This window comes from Helicoverpa zea, chromosome 11, assembly GCF_022581195.2.
Source record: "Helicoverpa zea isolate HzStark_Cry1AcR chromosome 11, ilHelZeax1.1, whole genome shotgun sequence".
Lineage (NCBI taxonomy): Eukaryota > Metazoa > Arthropoda > Insecta > Lepidoptera > Noctuidae > Helicoverpa > Helicoverpa zea.
The window spans coordinates 3,221,094-3,243,038 of record NC_061462.1 but is presented as its reverse complement, the minus strand read 5'-3'; the positions used below and the strand labels follow the sequence as shown (position 1 = coordinate 3,243,038).

At 34.1% G+C, this 21,945-nt stretch overlaps 1 protein-coding gene and 1 long non-coding RNA gene across 5 annotated transcripts in view; one reads left to right on the top strand and one right to left on the bottom strand.

Annotated features, from left to right (window-relative positions):
* LOC124634773 overlaps positions 1-21,945 on the bottom strand; it is a 57,230-nt gene that overhangs the window by 10,430 nt on the left and 24,855 nt on the right. The window contains exon 1 of one of the 3 annotated variants that reach the window (XM_047170447.1): positions 21,431-21,503. The exons of 1 other annotated variant lie outside the window; for it this stretch is intronic. In XM_047170447.1, coding sequence (XP_047026403.1) covers positions 21,431-21,488 — 58 coding nt within the window. In that variant the 5' untranslated portion in view covers positions 21,489-21,503. Of the gene's footprint in view, positions 1-11,368; positions 11,464-21,430; positions 21,504-21,945 lie in introns of those variants that run through there. One more of the 3 variants, XM_047170446.1, reaches the window with a different exon arrangement.
* Positions 2,385-3,993, top strand: LOC124634775. 2 transcript variants are annotated; one of them, XR_006984910.1, is made up of 3 exons: positions 2,392-3,334; positions 3,412-3,625; positions 3,743-3,993. It is a non-coding gene; the product is annotated as an uncharacterized LOC124634775 (long non-coding RNA). The 2 variants fall into 2 exon arrangements; XR_006984909.1 differs by having other exon boundaries at positions 2,385-3,625.

Here is a 21,945-nt window from a genome sequence, read left to right as displayed (position 1 = left end):
TTGTGACGCTAAAACAGTCGTCCGTTGTCGTTTCGTGCGCATAGACCACGTTTTTCAAGTGTTTTCGATCTGTTTTTATTTGATTACCCGGCTTTTGTTAGACCGAGATATCAGGATTGATTCTGTTATTGATAATAATATAATTATACATGTAGGCGAAGATGATGATGAAGACACCACCTCCTCAAGCAAATCGGAGTCTGATTAATATTCTGTTCGCACATTCAATTCAATGTACTTGTAACAAAGAATAAATAAAACAATTTTATTATATGAATATTACCTTTTTTTGGTTTCCACTTAAATAACTAAAATATAAAACAAATGATTCCGCCAATTTAAAACGAAAATAATCTTAAAATAATGCGGCGGTTCATTTTGAAGGAACGGTAACGAACTCAGTGTTATGTTGTGCCCATCACTAGTCGTGACTAACTGATAGGTGTCAGGAACGCATTCTCTGAACGGCCGAAGTTTTTTATAGGTTCTGATTAAGCAGTAAATATTTTCCTTAAAAAGAACTCACGTAGTTGTTTCCTGCAATAACTATTCAATAGGCCAAAAAGTTTTGTAAAAGTAAATTTTGTACCTGGATACGTTGAGATTAGGTACTCTGTACGGTAGGATTAGGTGCTAGGTAAATATCGTATTATATAGATATATATCTTATGTATCGTATGATGCAATCATTTTAGCTGTTGACTTAACGTGGTTTCATGTTTCGACTAAACCTTGAAAGTGTGGCGTTTCCGTTGATTTTTTTCCTTACTACCTAATTAACTTCATAGGGTTTAAGAGTGCCGACCAAGAGTGCCGACATGTGCCGACCAAGGGAGTAAGAAAGTGGGGCAAAGATGCTGCTAAACTCGAAGAGAGCATTCTTGTATTTAGTTAAAAGTGTGTAATAACAGCCTTACCCCTATGTAGGATAATGTAGATAAATCACGTTTACGAGCACTTCTGTTAATACGTTTTACAAAAACTTACTTTATTTATTTACATAGATATTTACATATTTACAACAATGATAAAAAAACTATCTTATTAAAAACAAAAAAATAAACACGTTTATATTTTTACTTCTTCAGTCACACCTTTTACATCAAGACAATTTGCATACCATTTCTGTTGTGAACTGTTGTGAATCACTTACCCTTAAAGAACTTTTTAGTTGACTCCATATTTTAAGTAAGTTCATGGATTAGCAAATTGCAAACGTATATCGAAACTCCCTTTGTACAAGAAAAAGGTTTAAACTATGCCTGCATTCTTATCAAAAATCTTTCCCGCAAACCACGCGACTATATAATAACAAATTAAATGATATTTATAAACACAACGTTATCAACTTACTAATAATCTGTTTTATCACTATTGCATTATCACTGGGTATAATAATATCAGAGAGAAATTAAAGGCCGTATCAAACGCGACGCGCGGTGACCATTACTATCAACTAGTCGTTTTTTATTACCGGACTCCGTAAATATCATTTTATCTTATCTTGCTATGAGTGTACCTTTAGAACTTTGTCATCTATGCTCTGATATAGAAATTGGGAGTGTTTGTTTGTTTGTTTGTGCTAGATGGTGTTTGGAAATGCTGGACCGATTTGTGTAGTAGAGATAGGTCATTATGGTTTCGACAAATAAACCTTGAGTCCACCGCCGCCGCTTTTTCACGATATTGTTTTATATCTGGTAACTAGTCCAAAGCGAGTTTATATTTCTGAAATTATACAATTTTTGATGATTTTTTTAATACACCAAATAATGCTTTCTTAGTGAACATTAAAAAATCCCAGTCTCAACTCTTTCTTAATACTCTTGTAAATAATTATCACCAGGGCAAGGCAATAAATACCATGCTAACGTAATGTATGTATTACAAAAGATACTTAATGAATCAGCCACAAAGGTACATTTTTAATCAGTAAATAAACATTGGACGACTATACACAATGTGTAATGCTAATGAGACTCAACAGATAGGATTATCTAGAGAATTTATTGCGAATTGTAAAGTAATTTTAGAAATTAGCTCGTACGTGCCTTTTTCGAAGCGTGGAGAAGTCCGATGTAGTAAGTATTTGTGTAGTATCTAACTGTATAGCGAGAGTCGATTCATTAGGTATGATTTTTTTAAAGTAAATCTGACATATACTTATCATATCGCTGCTTCAATTCAAAACTACCATATATAAAAATTACACTTTTTTACAGAGGAGCTCATTTACAGACTTACGATTGCATTTTTGCGATAAAAATACTTTTGTATTTTTTTTATTTGTGGTACTTTTGAATTGAAGCAGCGATATGTACTTAGGTAAAGTAAAGGCTAGGCAGATAAAGATTTATTACAAATTGCTAATTGGTTTGAACAAAGGACATTGCCACCCGTTGGGCCCCTTATTTGTGATAGAGTGTCAAGAATATTTTATTATTAAAAATCAAGTCCTAATTTTATAAAACTAACTATTTTTTTTCAGAATTTCTTGTACCCTAGCATTGAAAAACATAATTAATATTTATTTTATTGAATCTAAGCTAGTTCCGCCATTAAAACTTAACGTGAATGTTGCCAGGTAGACGACAGACTATCTCATTTAAATGAACGAGGTGATCGATTGAAAATATCGATATAATATATAGCATTTTTCTCTTATATCAAAATGTACAAGTATATATATTAAGTATGCACTCGTAAATAGTAAACAAGAAAAGAAGAAAGAAAAACTGTTTATAACTGTTGCACAAACAATAAAATATCAACACTAACAAAAGTCACCACTGAACTATATCTATAAAACGGTTACACCTAACACCATACATGGAATACAACAATAACACAATAATTAGTAAATGATATTATTTATAACAAATCGATTTAGAAAATCGATTAACAAAATATTTAACATGGTAACATCTACTCGGAACGCGAGTCTATCTGTCAAATCAATACGTCATTCAAATTGTTTTCGTGCCGGTTGTTATGCGTAGAGTTGAATTTATTCCTCCGTATTTGCTTCTGATAGTTACAATTTGCGTAAAAACTGTCGAGCTAATCGTTTTCGTGCCTCCAGTGGTTTTTTTTTAGATATTGGACTCTTTTCTTAATGATAAGTGAGCACATTGACTCGTGAGCATTGGACTCTTGTTTTTAGTGATATTGTTGTTTTACTCCGGAAAAATGTCTGCACCTGGTAGAAGTCGAGTAAACTACTCTTTGTCTCGCCAGTGTGTTAATTTCTCTTTACGTATAGGGCCTAATCTTCGTAGACGTTAAATTGAAGAAATAGATGAACCAATGCTTATCCTTCTAAACACCTACATTGGTAAGTTTGTTTTATTATGTTTGTGGATTTCACACGTCTCTAAACTACCTTACATTTTATTTTGTCATTTTTTCCAGATATCTTCTGATGATATCCTGTGTGTGAAATGTTTTGTATTATTACAAAACCAGACAGCATCTAACTCAAATCTGTCACTTGTATCCCCTGCTCGTGGACACCTAAACATATGCTACGCATGTGGCTTGTCAACAGCAAGTCGCAGAACTCATAGAGTCAGTCAAGATAGTTCCTCAAAGGAATGTTATACTAAGATGGACACCAGTACATCACGTAAGTGTTTATTCTTATTTATTTAAACTTAATGTATGAATGCATATGTATGTGTGTGTTGAACTAATTAAATATTAATGAATATCAAGTATCTAAATATAATATTTTTGTTATTAGGTGTTGCATTTGGAACGAGTTTGTGTTCCTTGTTGGGCGGCTGCATCAAGACAAGTCCGGAGGCAACCCGTTGCTGGCAGTAGCCAACACACTGTGGAGTCTGCACCGGAGACTGGTATCATGGATGGAAACATAATTACAGATATGATGATTCCTGTACCACCACCACTGCCACCGCTTTAATGATATAAGCGCTCCAGCACAATTTCTAGACAACATATTCCTTGAAGAATAAATGTCTATTATTTTAATTGGTTGTGTTTTTTCTTATTAAACATCTGTATAGCATTTACTATATTTTAAACTCCTTTATAATTAAGCCCTTTCTAAAATAAACTACAACTAATCATAGATGGCACAGCGATCTTACTAAGTAGCAGGGCAGTGATTTTACTATGTCGCTTGCAGGAGATGCTGTCATATATGTCATACATACTCGTATATACTAGGTACCTACCAGTTTGCCAACAATCTTGGGGTCGGCTTTTAGTCTAACCCAGTGGTTCTTAACCGGTGGTCCGCGGACCACTGGTGGTCCCTGGAGGCATTCCAAGTGGTCCGCGAAGCTTAGCTTTGACGACGTTGCTAAACGTTATCTAACTTAATTTTTATCGACTTGTAATTGCGAGCGGGGGTTTTCGCATGGACGTACATGTATCGGATGTGTCGTACCTAGTCCCCCCATTCATGAAAATGTATGTTTGGGCTACATTTTACGTAATTTTGGTTTTGAGTCTTAAAAAATAATTAAAATTTCACGCTCGCTTCGCTCGCGTATTCAGAAACCGTATGCCCTTACCTTTGCATTTGTCAACAAACAAAAAGTTAAGTACGTTTGGGCTAAATTTTACGTAATATTTGGCTCAAGGCCGATAAAAATTTCGCGCTCGCTTCGCTCGCGTATTCAGAAACTATATACATATTTTGCCATTTGTCAACAAACAAAAAGTTAAGTACGTTTAGGCTAAATTTTACGTAATATTTGGTTTAAGTCCGATAAATTTTCGCGCTTGCTTCGCTCGCGTATTCAGAAACTATATGCCCTTATTTTTGCATTTGTCAACAAACAAAAAGTTAAGTACGTTTGGGCTACATTTTACGTAATATTTGGTTTAAGTCCGATAAATTTTCGCGCTCGCTTCGCTCGCGTATTCAGAAACTATATGCCCATATTTTTGCATTTGTCAACAAATAAAAAGTTAAGTACGTTTGGGCTACATTTTACGTAATATTTGGTTTAAGTCCAATAAAAATTTCGCGCTCGCTTCGCTCGCGCATTGGAAACTACATAGGCAAGTTTTTCTTTAATTGTATTTGCACACAACTGCCGACATGCGTTTAGCTTTGAGTAGAACTGACCCAAAAATTCAGATATTTTTTTTGATACATAATAAAGAAATGAGTGCTAATTTAGGTAAACCGATGAGGTGGTCCCCGGCAAGACAAACTTTAGTAAAGTGGTCCCTCATGTCAAAAAGGTTAAGAACCACTGGTCTAACCGATGCAGCTGAATACAGTATTGCTCAAAGAGTGATTGCCCATCTGACCTCCATACCCGATACACTGGGTTATAACATGTTACCTCCTGGTAAGTGGTTGTCACACTTGCTGGATTCTAGCTACTCATAACAAGTTTAAATAATGCACCCAGAATCAGCAGTTTAAATGTAAGTACTAGCAGCCACCCAGCTGAAGTTTGTAATGGATGGTCACCCAAGTGCAATCTGACCAAGTAGCTTATAACTTAAGATATCTCCTTGTGGTTGTTGTAACGTAGCCACATGCTCCTCCAACCAATTTAGCCCTAAGTATATTTATTTCTACTGGTGCCAGCAAAACCTACTTCCGCTGACTGCAAGATAAACAGTTTAACATATTATTTAGCAAGAAAAGATGATATCTGATGTTTTTATTTCATTTGGGAATCAATATTAATACTAAAAATATTTTATTGTTTTAACGCAAATTGTTTTTGAAAAAATATTGTCTAATAACCTCAATTCTTCATCAGAAAAAAATCAATAATTCTCGGAAACTAGGGTAAAAAATTATAAATTGTTTTCAGGGTCTGAAAAGGTAATTGTCGTTCTTCAAAATAAAGTTAAAACCACCATGGCACGCAATTTTTTTCTGGGGGCCCAAATCTCCTAACAAAACGGGCATTCTCCTTTAAAGTAAAATCCATCTTTGTAAGAAGATCTGCAGAACAATCTAAAAGAAAATGATAAGAGATTATTTAAAAGTGTATTTTTTTAAAATAAATACATAAAATAATTACCTAATTATTAAAATAAAGACAAATTAACGATCTGTGACTGTAGATGATTCTATTTCCTGAAGGGCTGGAAATGAAATGAGTAATGAGACATTTGCATAAATTAATTACAATAATTTACTAAACTAAATTATACGTAATTCCATTGTCATAATATTCTAATGTAATTTCCTTGATCTTTTAAAATCCCTCTACGTAAAAAAATGATAGTTAAAAGAAAGAAAGTCACAGGTGTTGTAGATAATAAAAATGTGCAACACAACATCAATTTTATCTTTAACTTCATAATTTACAAGTTTACATACCTATCTATGTACTTATTTATTTCCAAAATTTATTCTTATTGCTCAGTCACTTAAGCTCTTTTTCGATCATACTTATACAAAAGGTATTCAACTCTTTAACTAAAACGTCGTAAGCGACATTTTTCACACGAAATGTTTTTCCATGCATATTGATGTACATAGTATGTGTATGTTCCTGATAGGCTTTATCTCGCCGACAAAACTGTCAGATAAGATAACTTTATTCATTAACAGTATGTTTAACTACTCTTGTGAAATTGCATTAATTTTTCGATTATTCATTCTTGTGTGCATATATACAGGAATGAATTTTATCCAGTGCGCAAACTTTGTCAACTTATAGTTAAATAAGTTTTATAGATACGTATATTTTTATTTTGTAGTGTTTTAGTACAAAAAAGAAAAGTTATTGATATCTAAAGATGTTTATTTTGTAACCGATAGTACGGTCACAGTCGTCATAGTATGCACGGCGGCAACGCGAAACCGGTTTACCGACGCAAGCTCCGCTCGGCGCGCGTACGAATAGTTGGTATCCATATTTTGCTGATTTTAGGGCGGACAAAAGAATGAAAAAAAAATTTTTACTGATGATGCAGATATGTTCTGTTAACGATTCTGGACCCCCAGTTTTTTTTTGCGCACTGCTTAAAATTCATTCCTGTATAAAGGCACATTTTATTCTTACATTAACTGATACCTAAGTAAATATAGGGAAAGAAAGAGAATAAGTATGTATTTTTTATGATGATTTATGAAATTATCTATTGTTTTAAGGTTAAAATGAATGTTTAAGTAGGTCAGTACTGTATGACGTTTATTTTATTTTTATGAACCTAATATGAGCCAGATAACATATTTACAAAGTGACTGGAAAGTTTTCAAATACGTGATTAAATGTTTATGCTTGCACATTTCAACATTTAGCTACGAGTAAAAAAAAGAAAAAACCAAACCAAAAAAAGTACCAAATAAACTGGCATAATTTCAGCTCACTTTTTCTACAAAGAACTCTAAACTTCATACACGTGTAAGAAATCACGGCCACCACTATCATTTCCATCCTATTTCCGAAAAACAAAGGTTTACAATGAGAAATTCACATCAAATTGACGCGCATCACAAATTACCAGCCAGTTATATCAAAGCCACGGAGGAAGTAAGATGAACGGAGATCCTATAGGGCGGGTAGGTCTGACGCCTTCTTGTAGGTCAAATAATTTACGGTAAGTTTAACGTAAACAATCAGTTACTGTTCAATCTGATGAGGCGTTTGGGGTCCTTGAGACATCTGTCCAAGATTGGTCTTGATTGATTGGTGATTTGGTTTTAAAAAAATGGGCGGGTTCCAAAGAAGGCGTATGAGAATGGAAAGAGTAACGTTATTTGCCTCCCGAAAACCAGCATTTTGGCCCGCTACTTAGGAATTTAGCTTAGGAGATTTTCCGTAATGGCTCCTCCACTAGTTATTTTGTTCTCCATGATCAAAACAAAGGAGTATGACATCGCCCTTGAACTAGAATTCTACTTCTCAACATATTACTAAAACAGAATACTGTGAAACTCTCAAACATTGTGGATTGTGGGTGTAACGCAATATTGCTGTTATCTATACTGTATCTGTTGTTTCGACAGATAGTTATCGGTAAAATAATATCTTACAAGTTTGGGTTTACTTACATGAATGCCTTTTGTTTTGATCATAAGTTTATGGCATGGAATTTTTTTGTGGAGGAATGTGGATCTTTTTATGAGAAAGGCCATAGGCTTTAGGCATAGCAAGTTGGTAGTTTTGGTCTCTCTGATTTTATTTCAGTTTTAATGAGTATAGTCATCAGCACGAATCTTGAGCTCTGACCTACATCTGCGCAGAAGTGATTTATTAGCAAAGAACCAATCCCGAGTGACGGCTATGGCGCGATGCGCTGCGGGCCAATCACCGCTGTAGCCCGCCCCGCGCCTCACTTCATACCACAAAAAGGACCCAATAAATTACTTCTGCGCAGGTGAAGGTCAGAGCTCAAGATTCGTGCCGATAACTATACCCCGTTCTACAGAACGGACTAAAAAATCTATATATACCTATGTAGATGGATATACTTTTATACATAGAGGAAGGTGACTACCAAACCAATGCTGAATGGATTGCTGGAAAGAATATTACAAGTTTTAAATTGGCCTCAGTAAGAACATAGGCTACGTTTTATCCAGGAGCAAAAAATTGTTTGCTAATTACGCAGATAGAACCGCAGGGAACAGCTTGTATTATTATATACCTATTCCTGATAATAGAAGTAAACTGCTTTAATTATGATAAATGAAAAACAATCAGAGATGTTTGAAAACGTAGCCAATTTATTGCACTTCTATTAAAATAATTGGCTGAATAAAATGTGCTGTACTGTGTAGTATAGTATGGTACTGGCAGATAGTTATGGTTGAAGCTTGAACAAATTAATTTAAAATATTACGATAAAAACCTTTACTTTTTTACTTTATATGTATATCACTTTACTTACGTTTTACGTTACTTACGTTTTAAATGCGATAGTAAATTTTGTTTTGAGTTACGCAATTATGAACTGATTAATTATGAAATTAGCCCAGAAATACGTAGAGCTTGGGGACAGACGTAGGCTACTTTTTCAACCGACTTCGCAAAAAGGAGGAGGTTCTCAATTCGTCGGGATCTTTTTTTTTCTAGGTTATGGTGGTAGTTGCCCTGGAATGTGGGCTAAACCGCGGGAGGAAACTAGTACGTATTTAAAATAACATATCTAGCTAATTGTACATACTTTTCAAAAACGTTATTTATTCAAGGATTTCAGATTCCAGCATCTTTTACCTTGTAACATTCAGCGTGAAGGTTGTGTAGCGAGATAAATATAGGTAACTGTGAGTGCAATTTTGAACCTTATGTCAATGGAGTAAAGACCATGGTGTTTCTATTAATTCAGAAATGCTGATATCATGAGATAGTGTCGAAAAATGAATGATTGTTTTTTTATATTATGTAAGTAATATATTGAAAATCACATGTTCTCAGTTTGATGGAATGGAATTCACATGATCAGCATCCATAGATTTAGTTAAAGTTTTATTTAATAAATAATAATATTTTTTATTTCGCATAAGACCTAATTATTTTCAAGGCCAGGTTACCTAAGTTTAATAAACAATAGTTTTATTTTTATTTTTTAAAAGGTTTGCTAATTAGTGCTAGATTTTAGTCTTAGTAGGCGTCATGCCAACAAAAAATTACAACATCTCTAAATTAACATATATTTGGTAGTAGGTACTTAGGTATCCAAAATGCAAAGAAATTGGTTCATTAACCTATAGGTATTGGGTTGCCTCGGTAACTGGGTTGAGAAGGTCAGATAGGAAGTTGCTCCATGTAAAACACTGGTACTCAGTTGCGTCTGGTTAGACTGAAAGCCGACCCCAACAAACCCCAAGATAGTTGGGAAAAGGCCAGGAAAATGATGAAATGTTGATATAAGAATATAGCCCACTCCGATGAACAAACTTCATATTCGTATTTATAATTGTGTGTAGGTATACCTATATAATGTAATCAGTACTAAAATTATCAATTAAGCTAATGTCATTGTAACATAGCCTCGGTATACATATATTAAATTAGGTAATGCATTTCCAATAACAATACCGATTATCGGATGATATTCTGTTGATAACGTGCTATTATTGTTTTTATTTTGTTTTGGATTTATTTTAAATTTTAGATTTATATTCATTAATAATTGTATTACTCCGGAATTTTGCTGCATAATTTATAAAAGGTTTTTGGTTCATAGTTACAGTTTGTGTGTACTTTTTAAGAATATCTTTTACACTAACAAAATGACTGTGACTTCTTAGAACATAATAAATTGTAGGTCACGGCTGTCATTTGAACATCTTTGGCAGTTGTTATGAGTATTCAGAATCCAGTGTGTTTGATTACCAGTCTTACCTAGGTGTATTTGGTTGCCCAGGTAACTGGGTTTGAGGAAGTCAGATAGGAAGTCCCCAACATAGTTGGGAAAAAGGCTGGGCAGATGATGAAAGTTAAAAAACTGAGCAATAATTGTTTATTTTACTGCGCTAAATGTAGAAAGCATTCCTAAGTACGCTTAATAATCCAACTGCATTAAGTTATTATAAAATTTCCCTAAATAGAAATCTTGTAATTCTAATCTAAGATCTTTGAAAACACGTACATTTTCTATTTAGATGTAAAAATAAGTGGCTTGTAGCCTACGTAGTCAGTTTGCGTAAAATCTGATATATTCACTATTATGGGCGAGGGAACCACTGCGTTTGTTAATGAGTGCATGACTGACTATTTTAAGTAAACCGGAATATGTTCGGTTGAAGAAGAGTGGAGAAGAAAGTGTCTTATATTCATAGATGATAGATAATGATCATGAACCAATAAGAATTTCGTGAGTGATTTCTCACTACCCCATTGAATATCAATAAAAATGATGTCTCGTTTCAGCCGTTTAACATTACGGCTGAAGCAAGAAAACACTAACTACAGAATATTTAAGGTTACAGTAAAAATTACAGGTAATAAACTGAAAATTCACGCTTTAAATTAACTATATTAATGAACATATTAGTCAGAATCTTTGTGGTATGTGATAGTGGTTGGACACAACTAACCGACTTAAAAAAGAAAGGGTCTTTTTACGTTACGTGAAAGAAGTTCACCGTAATGGTGTTTATAATGATCATGCTATCACTTATGTTTACAAGGATGTTCACACATCTGTTATGAAGAACTTTTTACAAAACAAACATTTCATACACACATAATAATTTGCATAATCATATGGCACTAAAATAATTGCACATTATGCAAAAAAATAACACAAAACCACATTCTTTACGTAACACACACTCTTTGTTTTAACACGTTTATAACGGTAATACTTTCACTGCTTTAAAACTACAATTTTACAAGAAAATGCGACCAAACTTCAACACAATGAAAAATATGGTTAAAATTATTTTGTTTTGAAATAAAAATATGTTAACCGAACACTTTTCACGCAAGTAGAAAGAGCACTGAGTGAGTTGATCTAAATTATTCACTATCAATTGTTTTATATCAGAAGGCTGTGTTCAGACGCGCGACTCTTGAGCCATAAGATAACATACTCGTCAACACGCGACTTACAAGTGCGCGTATCTTGTAGATAAGGGTTTCCTTTAACTGATTAATGATTGACATTCCAAGCCCTTTACAAAAGAAACCTTTAGGCTTCAGGTCAGTAAAAATACAAAACATTAAAACATGTTTAGTTTATTTTTGGAAGAAGTTGCTTAGGAAAAGCCGGCACTTAAATTAATTGCTAAAACAATTAAGATTTATTTATTTATTTTTGTATTGCACGTGATTTGAACATAAACAAGATAAGTCTAAATTACAATAAAAAAACATTACAAGTGTTTGTGATGCGGAAAACATTAACACCGTGTGTGAGTTTTTTGTTTCTTACGTTACTTACTAATGAATAGTATCATTAAAGAAGAGGTTACATGTAATGGTTGGTTAAGCTTTGTTTCTTTTATTTCTAAATGAGTGTGTAACCAAGAAAATAAGCCTGTCATTTAGATGTTTCATTTTGTTACTTAAACAAAATACTAAGGTACCTACTGTTTTAACTAATGGTTTGATATTATAGAACAATCACAAGGTACGCAAGAATAATATGTAGAAGGTAATAGAATTAGATTATAGGAATTTAGTTTGAAGGTAATAGAGCTGTTTTCATTTTTTTTGGGTCCATTTTGCTGTGTTTTATGTATACTTAGTAATAACTGGTCAATTTTTTAAAACAAAATATGTGGTTTCATATTATGAAAAATGACTTAGCAAAAATAAATAAAATATAGTCGTAACGTATGAACAAAACCTTAACCACTGTAATGCGACATAGATCAATCTGTGCGCAAGAGTCGACACGCTTCGTGCGCGTTACAAAATGATTACTTAATTAACAATATGTAAACACTAAACGCCCGCGGTTTCACTTGCATTCTTAGAAGAAGTATATGTATCATCATCAATATCAGTTTATTAATCGATAAATAAACTTAATTGTGAATAAAATAATTATCATTAAGTGAAATGCAACATGCAATGAAACCGGGGCTGCGGGTTGTTCGAAAGAGTTACCGCAGCCCTGGCACATCAAAGGCCTACGACGGAACACGACGGTTTTTAGTCAGTAAGAGTCTGACACTCCCTCACCGCTGCTAACCCAGAGCGGGAGGGGTCATTTGATGATTTTTGACGTCGTTAAAAAAATGCAACATGATAGGTTATGTATTTGTGTTTGTCTTACTATCTAATTACCAAAAAAAGGTGTGCCAAGGAGTTGACACTATCTGATATAAGATAAATGCATAAATGCCCACGTATTTACAACATCCGTTTATATTGTCAGATTAGGTATGACTACTGTTCGATGCATTGATAAGATGTATATTTGGACAAAAAATAGTTACGTAACTTTCTTAAAATAAAGGTATGAAAAATTTAATATTTTTTCAAGCAATTTCCCAAAAAGGAGGAGGTTCTCAATTAGGGTGTTTTTATTTTCTGTGTAGGTACTTGTTTGATTCAATTCAATTCAGTCTTTTTTAAGTCTATTATTTTCTTAGAGCATTTAAAAATAGTTGTTGATTACCACAATTAATTAATATAAAATAAAAGTAATTTACCTTGGTATAACTATTTCGCTCATTCAACTATATCAACCAATTAATATATCTTCTTCCTGATATGACTGATTCCGGATCATTAGCTTCAAAAAATTATATAATATTTCAATCTCTAACCGAAAACAATGGATGGATCGCTTATTGTAATGCGCAGTAAGTCGTCAGTCTAGTCTACTAGGCCTAGAATATTCTAGAATCTCTATAAGCCTAGGTACTGTCAGAGAAATTAACCAGTGGTTATACTGCGAGTGACAAATGGGGTGGCTTTCAACATGGGAGCATAATCTTGACTGACATAAGCTTGTAAATACACTGGTCTAGTAATCTGAATTAAGTAGGTCTTGTAGGTCTCGTAGGTGAAATTGAGTAGGTCATCTTTTATGGCGCTAGGAATTAAACAGACCCATGAAATTAATTTGTTTTTATGGCTTAATCTTATCTCTGAAATAATTAATAATTAATCTTGGCACAAAGGTTACACCATATTCCGGTGTAATGTATTATTTATCTTTAATGGGTGATGGTAATTAGCAGAAACAAATCAAGAGGTAGGTCTTTGAACTCTTAAACTGTATGCAATTTGCTTCAAGACGGACCTATAATATTAGTTACGGCAGCAAAATAATAATAGTCCTGTACACACAAATACAAAGTCGTTAAAATCGAATAAAATTATCAAATGAATCGAAAAAGTATCGTTTTCATTGATTTTCGAAAACGATATTGATTTACCCGTTCTACTTTCTCCGGTATAAAAATTTTATGCATGACTGCAACGCAATTGTGTTTTGTAAAAATGATCGTTAATTGCTTTAAGGTTTCAGAAACTAAACAGTCGAGTTTATATTTTAACTTGTTAGGCCGACTTTTAAAAAAGGAGTAGGCTCTCAATTCTTCGTATTTTTTATACATTAAGACTGTTTAAAAAATACCTGCAGGCTGCAGTACATATTATAACCTCTTATAAATCTTCCTGTCTTCTTGGGAGGGGAATCACTATCCTGCTGCCAATCTCACCTGCCCTTGGGGCATCCTGTTGAAAAACAGTTGAGGCGCTTGCACTCGAATGGAGTAGGTTAGGTATAACCTCCACTTAGCACCAGTATATTTTAATGCCTTCTAGAATATGAGTTGCAGTATCTTCCACAAATAAAAATGTTCCACACTGCGCTGACCATCGAAGCATGTCCAGCATGGTGATCATCATTTCTCATCATGCTTCATCATGCCCTTTGTCAACTGCGGACATCAACGTCTTTATGACTAAGAGTACGACCAACAAGACCTACGTAATTTTACCCTTACAAATACCAATACTTAACGTAACAAAACTCCAATACCACACAGGAAATTTTCCCATCTTCATTTTCCACATGATGTGCAAATTACAAAGGTATTGCGGTTATATAAATACAATGGGAGAGAACCGAAATGTTCGAGATAATTGATATGTCAGCTGCAGTGGATGCATCGCGCTCACCACGGACTGTGCCTTTACAATGGTCGACAGTGTACAAGTAATATGAGTTACACGTGAGGACAAATTAATTGTGCAAGTTATTGCGGAGCGGTTTTGTTTTGTTTTTTTTTTTGCTGTTGCATTTTTGTCTTTTTTTTTTCTTTTTTTATAAGAGAGTTTTATTGGGGAAGTAATTTGTTAGTTTTATATTTAGTGGTATATTTTAAGTAGGTTTTTCATTATTTGCTGTAAAACATATAAAAGGAAGCAGTAATGTATTTTTGACAAATAAGTTTATTTAAAACAAAAACATTAACAGAGTTATTTGCATATTTTATTTATGACTGACTTTTTATTCATATCGAATTATTAGTTTTTTTTAGTGATACATAAAATAACTCACAATATTATACTTTTTTCTGTTGCACTTAAAATATCACTTCTCGCAAATAACTCTTTTATTTACCATCCACATTAAATATCATATCACGTCTGAGAAATTTAAACGTCACGCTTAATTTAAATTCCAGTACACGTTATAAGTGATGGCTTATTAACGTTCCGATGCCGAGTGAATTACAGCTAATGAGATAATCGATATCATTATAACGCATCTTTAATTCGGTTGGATTTGACGAGACATACGAATATGATTAAGTGTTAGTCGGTTCCATCGGTTCTAATCGATTTTGTTACTCGAAATGTTTTAGATTTATGCAATTGCAAAACTTAGTAATTAAAACTCTTTTTTTTTACTATTATTTGTTTTCGTTTTTAACATAACGTAAAGTAGTTCAAGTACATTGATTACAAATCTAAGTTCGAAACCTGTAGTAAAATATAACAGTCACCTATTATAAACGAGTACCTAGGTATAGTTAGATAATATTTTTGCAAAACAATTATATTTCACAATACCTTTTTCTAGTCTGTCTGCCTTACAGCGTTCCGTACCTACAAAGTAAATAAACCTATTGATCTAAACAATTCTAACTCTAATTTAAACATAGTCTGTTAGTGATAATTAATTGTGCGGTCAACCACATATCAATGGCAACAAAGCCACTATAGATTTGTTAGTAGTTTATTAATAGCTGACTGCCCCCAGCGGTTTCATCTATGTCCCATAAGAACCACTTCCCGCAACTGGATAAAAAGTAGCCCATGTACTTTCAAGATCTAATCTAATCCATTTGCGTTTGAGCGTTGCCCCGGAAAAAAAAACCGGCCAAGTGCGAGTCAGACTCACGTTTGTCAAAGTCAAAGTCAAATCATTTATTTCACGTAGGCCTTTACAAGCACTTATGAACGTCAAAATTATAACTAAGTTTGATTCTAGTTGCCCATTCCAAAAGTAGCTTCCTATGGAGAAGAACGGGCAAGAAACTCCGTGGTTACTCTTTTTAAAATTGTTGTTTGTTGTATGAGAGCCCATAATATTTATTTAATTCTTGTTTTCAGTACTTATTTATTGTTACAGCGGCAACAAATATACATAATCTATACAAATTTCAGCTCTCTAACTATCACGGTTCATGAGATACAGCCTGGTGACAGACGTACGGACGGACAGAGGAGCGAAAACAATAGGGTCCCGTTTTACCCTTTGGGCACGGAACCTTAAAATCCGCGCGACAAATCTTCTAGTGTGAATGTCTTAGCAAGTTTTACTTTACCATTTTTATTGTCTCTACAAATAAGGTTCTTACATAATGTAGAAAAAAAGGTTCAATAAATAAACCTCTACAGGTCCCTAACATAATTAGTAACATCATTTACCAAGCTATCTAAGCAAGCTTGCATAGTTCTAACACGGGTACACCGAAGTCAATTAACCGAACTTAATTAAGTTAATCGATAATCGTTAATGTACTCGATGCATGTAGGCATTACACTAATGTAAGTCACTAACTTGATGTAACTTAGCGTAATGAAGTTGTGTGACTTAGTTTGAAGAGGTACGTACGTGGCTAGGTGACCGTTGTAGCTAAAGGTAGATAGGAAATTATTTTTTAAGCCTTTTGAGTTTTAGATAATTTGTGACTTTATTTTGTTTATTATGTATAATAATGGCTTCCAGACCCTTGTTAGACATTGCGGCTTATTCTCATGTCAGGAGATCAGCCAGCTGCGCTGGTCATAAGAGTGCACAAGCATTTGCGCAGACACAGGTGCACTCTCTATTCCTTCACTCTCATATGGGATTATATGCCCGATGGGACAGCAATATAATGTATAATGTAAGTATATGCAGCAGCCAAGTCGTTGAAATAACTGTTGAATCAAATGGCTAGCCAATCGATTGTACAATGTCAATCCTACTAATATTATAAACGCGAAAGTTTGTATGTATGGATGTATGGATGTTTGTTACTCTTTCACGCAAAAACTACTGAATGGATTTTAATGAAACTTTACAATAATATAGCTTATACATCAGAATAACACATAGGCTACAATTTGTAAACATATTGTTCGAAATACTAAACCTGCGCAGACGAAGTCGCGGGCACCAGCTAGTAATAAAATAATTGTAGGATTAAAAACGTTTAAAATAACAGCTGATTCAGAAATAAACCTTCAGCAATATTTTTTCATTCACTACGCGCAACGTACAATATAGTTGCAAAACTTTTAACAATTTATTGTTACTTACAAATTGTTCGTTGTAAATATCACGCAACAACATATTTTTTATGTTATGGATTGGCAATCGTTTCCACAGACAACTTGATAGAATTTGCATATTTTGAACAAAAATAACTGGAGCGCATTTTATTACTTGCGAAATACTAATTTTGTTGGGATCTGTTTCTGATTGGGTGTTGCTGAGAACATGTTTAGGTATCGAATTTATTCTTTAATTAAAATATATTTTTATCGTAGAAAGTTTGCAAGAGATGCGTATATAACCGCTGTCGAAAGCTAGTATTAAATAGCTTTCAATAAAACAATACCTTTTTAGTTTTACTAGTTATTAGAATCTGGCTTCTGATCCGTAAAAGCCTACAATTTTAGCCGGGGCTAAAGACTTAACTTACTTTCCAAAAAATATCATTAAATTAAATCCTCTATCTTTGTTTTCAATCTTCATCTTCAAACAGCAAGATTTATTTTACACTGCATTGCAGCAAAATGTAGTAAACTCATAAAATATGTAATACGACAAGCGACAGTTATGTCGTAATGGCTGATGCGAGTGCTATGGACCAGTGATCATGAGATTGAAATTACGTTGCCTCACCTTTGATGTTGGTATATCCGCGAACGTAACTGTTGTATGTATGTGCACCTTTTTCTAAGGAAATAGACTTAAGATATATGATACATACCGTTCTATGGAAATGTGTTTTGATTGCTTTTTAGAGTTGGTATACCGTTAGTTGCAGAAGGATCCGTTATAGTTAAATGTTCTTTAAATATATTGCTGACTCTTTCTTTGACAACAAAACAACATGTGTTAGCAATAAATTTAAGGAAGGTTTCATTTTATTGAACCTTTCTGCAACTTACGGTATGTGTGTTTGATTTACCCATCATTTTCGTCAGTTCGAAACCTTAATAAATCATTAGATGTCTAGACTTTTCAACTATGTTTTGGTCAGAGCAAAAATTCATTAAAAAAATAATTTTACAAAAAAAAAATATCTTCAATCCAGACTGTGTACTTTTTCCTGTCCGCAATATCACGTTCATAACCTAAATACGTGAGGGCTTAAACATTGGATGTCCAAAGCGGTTTGTAAGCGAGTAAAACTTGTTTAGGCGTTCTAGTAATTTACTAGCTCTGGCCTAGACAGGGCTACCTGTTGGCCTAACTGGATTATGGACTAGATTTGTATGTGAATTTAAATGGCGGCAAATATTCCTGATTAAAGTGTCTGTAACGCTTTCACGGTAAAACGTCTGTATCTCTACTGACTTTGAAGTGTTATGCGAAATTCTATTAAAATATGGGAGCAGACAAGTTATATTTTTTGCTGTTGGAAAATTATAGTATAATATAGTGTACCTTAGTTAATCTTATTATTCTAGAGCTATTAGGACTATTTCTGACAGCAGTCATCCTCATCCTCCTTTTGAAGTCATCCTACGAGTTTAATTATTACCCAGCCATATCATAAACCACAGTCTATCTGTTGTTTTCTCGGTCTTTCCCTTTATTTATTTATTAAAAACACATACTATCTTTACAGGGCTTACCATCATCAAATCAAATCCATCCACATTCTAGATTTAGACCTGTCTGATTAATAACCCTACAGATGTCTTAAAATCATTCAAATCAGCAGTTATTATCTCCTAAACTTTAAAAGAGTATCATCCCTATGTTTCTAGGTTTATTTAGTGCCAGAGTCGTAAAATTATTTAGAACAAACATAAACGAGTTAATGGTACATTATGTTCGTTTCGTCACAATGTATTAGTGGCTTTACTTTGTCACTGTTAGTTCAGGTTTTACAAACGTGAGCAAATAGTTTTTTAAAACTTGTGAAAAAGAGATACCATAAACCTTGTTGAAAAGAGATATACCATCTTAAAAAGAGTGTTCATGGAGTTTTTTGCCGGCTCTTCTCCATGAGACCAACTTTTTGGAACCGTGCAATTAGTGTGACGTTTCATAAGAGCCTGCAAAGGCCTATTTGAAATAAAAACATTAGACTTTTACTTTAACATATGCACTACCTACTTACAGCCAGTTTCTTCATCAAAAGTTAAAGCCAAAGTAAAAGTCAAAGTAATATCTAAAGTAAAAGTAACGGTCAAATTCGTTTTTTCTATCAGTTTTACTGTCACTTTAGCCTTGAAAAAACGAATTTGACCGTTGCTTTTACTTTAGACATTACTTTGACTTTTGCTTTTGATGAAGAAACTGGCCGTTAGTGTATAGGATTGGAATACCTAGGCATCTCGCTGACTTATTTTCTCTATCCTTAAACATAGAACCGTAAACTGTTCAGGATGTTATAAAAATGCTCGACTGTATAGCCTGACTTGAATCATAACTTCAAGTACCGATACTATTGAAGCAAGTCACTCGCCGGAACAATAATTTTATATAACATTTAGCTACAGGTTTTTGTTCTTACTGAGAAATAAACAGAATCAGTCAATTCGAATAGACTATAACGAATTCATGACATTTTAACCTTCCACGTTTTGTTTTACGTGACTTCTCATCGAGTTTCTTTTAAGATAGGAATCCCCGACAGTTATGTAACAGTTCAGGCTACTATCTACGTCATCATCGACTTCTAACATGCAGTTGAAAACCTACTAGCAAGTATTTTAGAATCCCTTGGTACGAAAGACTGCCGGACGTATATAGCTTGTGGCACATTGTAGCAGCACGGCAACAGCACGGCAGCAGCACGGCGTCGCCTCGAATTAAGACTACGGCTAGCTGTCAGCGCGCTAACCACGCGCTGTGCGCTCGCCGTCGGCGCGCCGTTGGCGCTCCGTTGGCGCGCCGGCCGCGCGCCGGCCGCGAGGTGTAAGCTTGCTGTCACCGCAAACTCAATATTATTTTAAGACGATTATGATTGATGTTATGATTGAACACGACGCAATGACGTTGTTTCGCTGCCGGCTCGGAGTCGGCGCGCAATTAGCACGCCGTCGGCGCTCTGTACGCATGAGGACCGCTCGCTTGCAGCACGCGGGCGGCGAGTCGAGTTGTGTGGAAGCGGCAAGCACGCTGACTGCTCGCCGTTGGCTTTTTTATATTGACATTACGAAATATCTTATAATATACACGATTTAATGCTCTAAATTGAATGACACCTTAAATGCTGGTGTGGAGCCATGCTGTTGCGGTGCCGCTATAATGTGCCATAACCTTATAGCTGGGTATTTTGTTGCATCAATTCTTCTTCCCAGCAAAAACAGCGGAACATATTTAGGGAAAACGGCGTTTTGAAGACTGACTTATGTGCACTTGACTTTTGAAAAGTGCTGATTTTTTACCTTTATTTGAATAAATGATGAGTTTCTGTCTTCTGATTGAATACCAGTAACATCTGACAAAGATAACAATTGACGGTCGGGACCAATTACTAAATGAGACTTTTCAGTAACCTTAGATCAACTGTTCCATGTGTCTGCTACTGAGCCATGAATTATTCCACGAATTACAAAGGTACTATTCATCATTACCATTATCTCAACGTAATCACAAACAATAGTTTTCCAGGAAAGCATTAAATACAGTGAAAACAGCATCTATGAACAATTACAACATAATTAAAACGAGATTAATCAACAGATCCAATCAAGGATCACCAATTAATCCGTTCTCTATACAATTACTTAATGTTATATCATGTTCTTGGAACGTGGGTGCCTTATTACCAAGTCAATAAGGTTGAAAATGCATCAGTAATTGCTTTCGGTTTCAGAGCATCGCGTGTATTGTCAAACTTGTTTGATAAAAACTTGATGTTAGCGATTTTATTGTTGTCGTTTGTTTTTTGTTTTTGTTTTGTTTACATAATTGTGTATAAGTTGTTTTGTTGTAACACGCTATGGATGCTTATCATAGCTGCTTGTGTGAGATTTTTTATCGTTTTCAAAATAGTTTCCGTGCAAAAGACTGGCTGTTTTATGAAGTTGATGTGAATTGCACTTCAAAAAAAGGTTCCCTTTTCCTAAGTTTATAAATAAATCAACCAACAAGAGAGGTGTAATTTATTTAATTTTAATGAAGAAATATTTATTTTGAATATCTAATGTATACAGATAGCTTTAGGCATAGCATTTATATTATGTTTGAAAAATAATTACCGGCAATATTAGTTTAGTTTACGGAATTATAAATCAAACTATCTCCATAGGATATAGGTAAATATGATGTTATGAGAAATTAAAAATATAATATTTTTAATATCGGTTGAATAAAATAACCTACTTACCTATTTCATTTATGAAATAAACAGGATGACTGGTGAGATCACATAAGAAACCGTTCATAGCTATTTCAGAATTATTCTGCAGTTTTCAGAATGTTTTAACAGCTTGTAAGAAGTTTACCTGAAACAATTGAAAGATTTATTATTAAAACAAACGAATAAATCATTTTTTTAGCAAAAAACGAAAAGCACTATCTGTCCAGCCTTTTTCAAATCATGCCATACTGAATTATACTCCCAGTCTAACCGAATGACGTTGAGTTGGTACTGCTTTACAGTTTCCCAGGTTAGGTATAAGATGCTCCTTGGTAAGACTAGTTGTCACACTTTCTGGCTTCTGACTACCCTTACCCTTCTGGCTGTAAAGACGTGCAAATGACAGCCTTGACACAATTTTACGTTCCTCCCAAAACAATCAATTGTCATCTCAAATTTTTGGTTTTCAACCGCCTTCCCAAAAGAGAGGATTGATGTTTTTTTTTACAAGTAAACATTAATTTCGTTGAACCCAGTTGAAT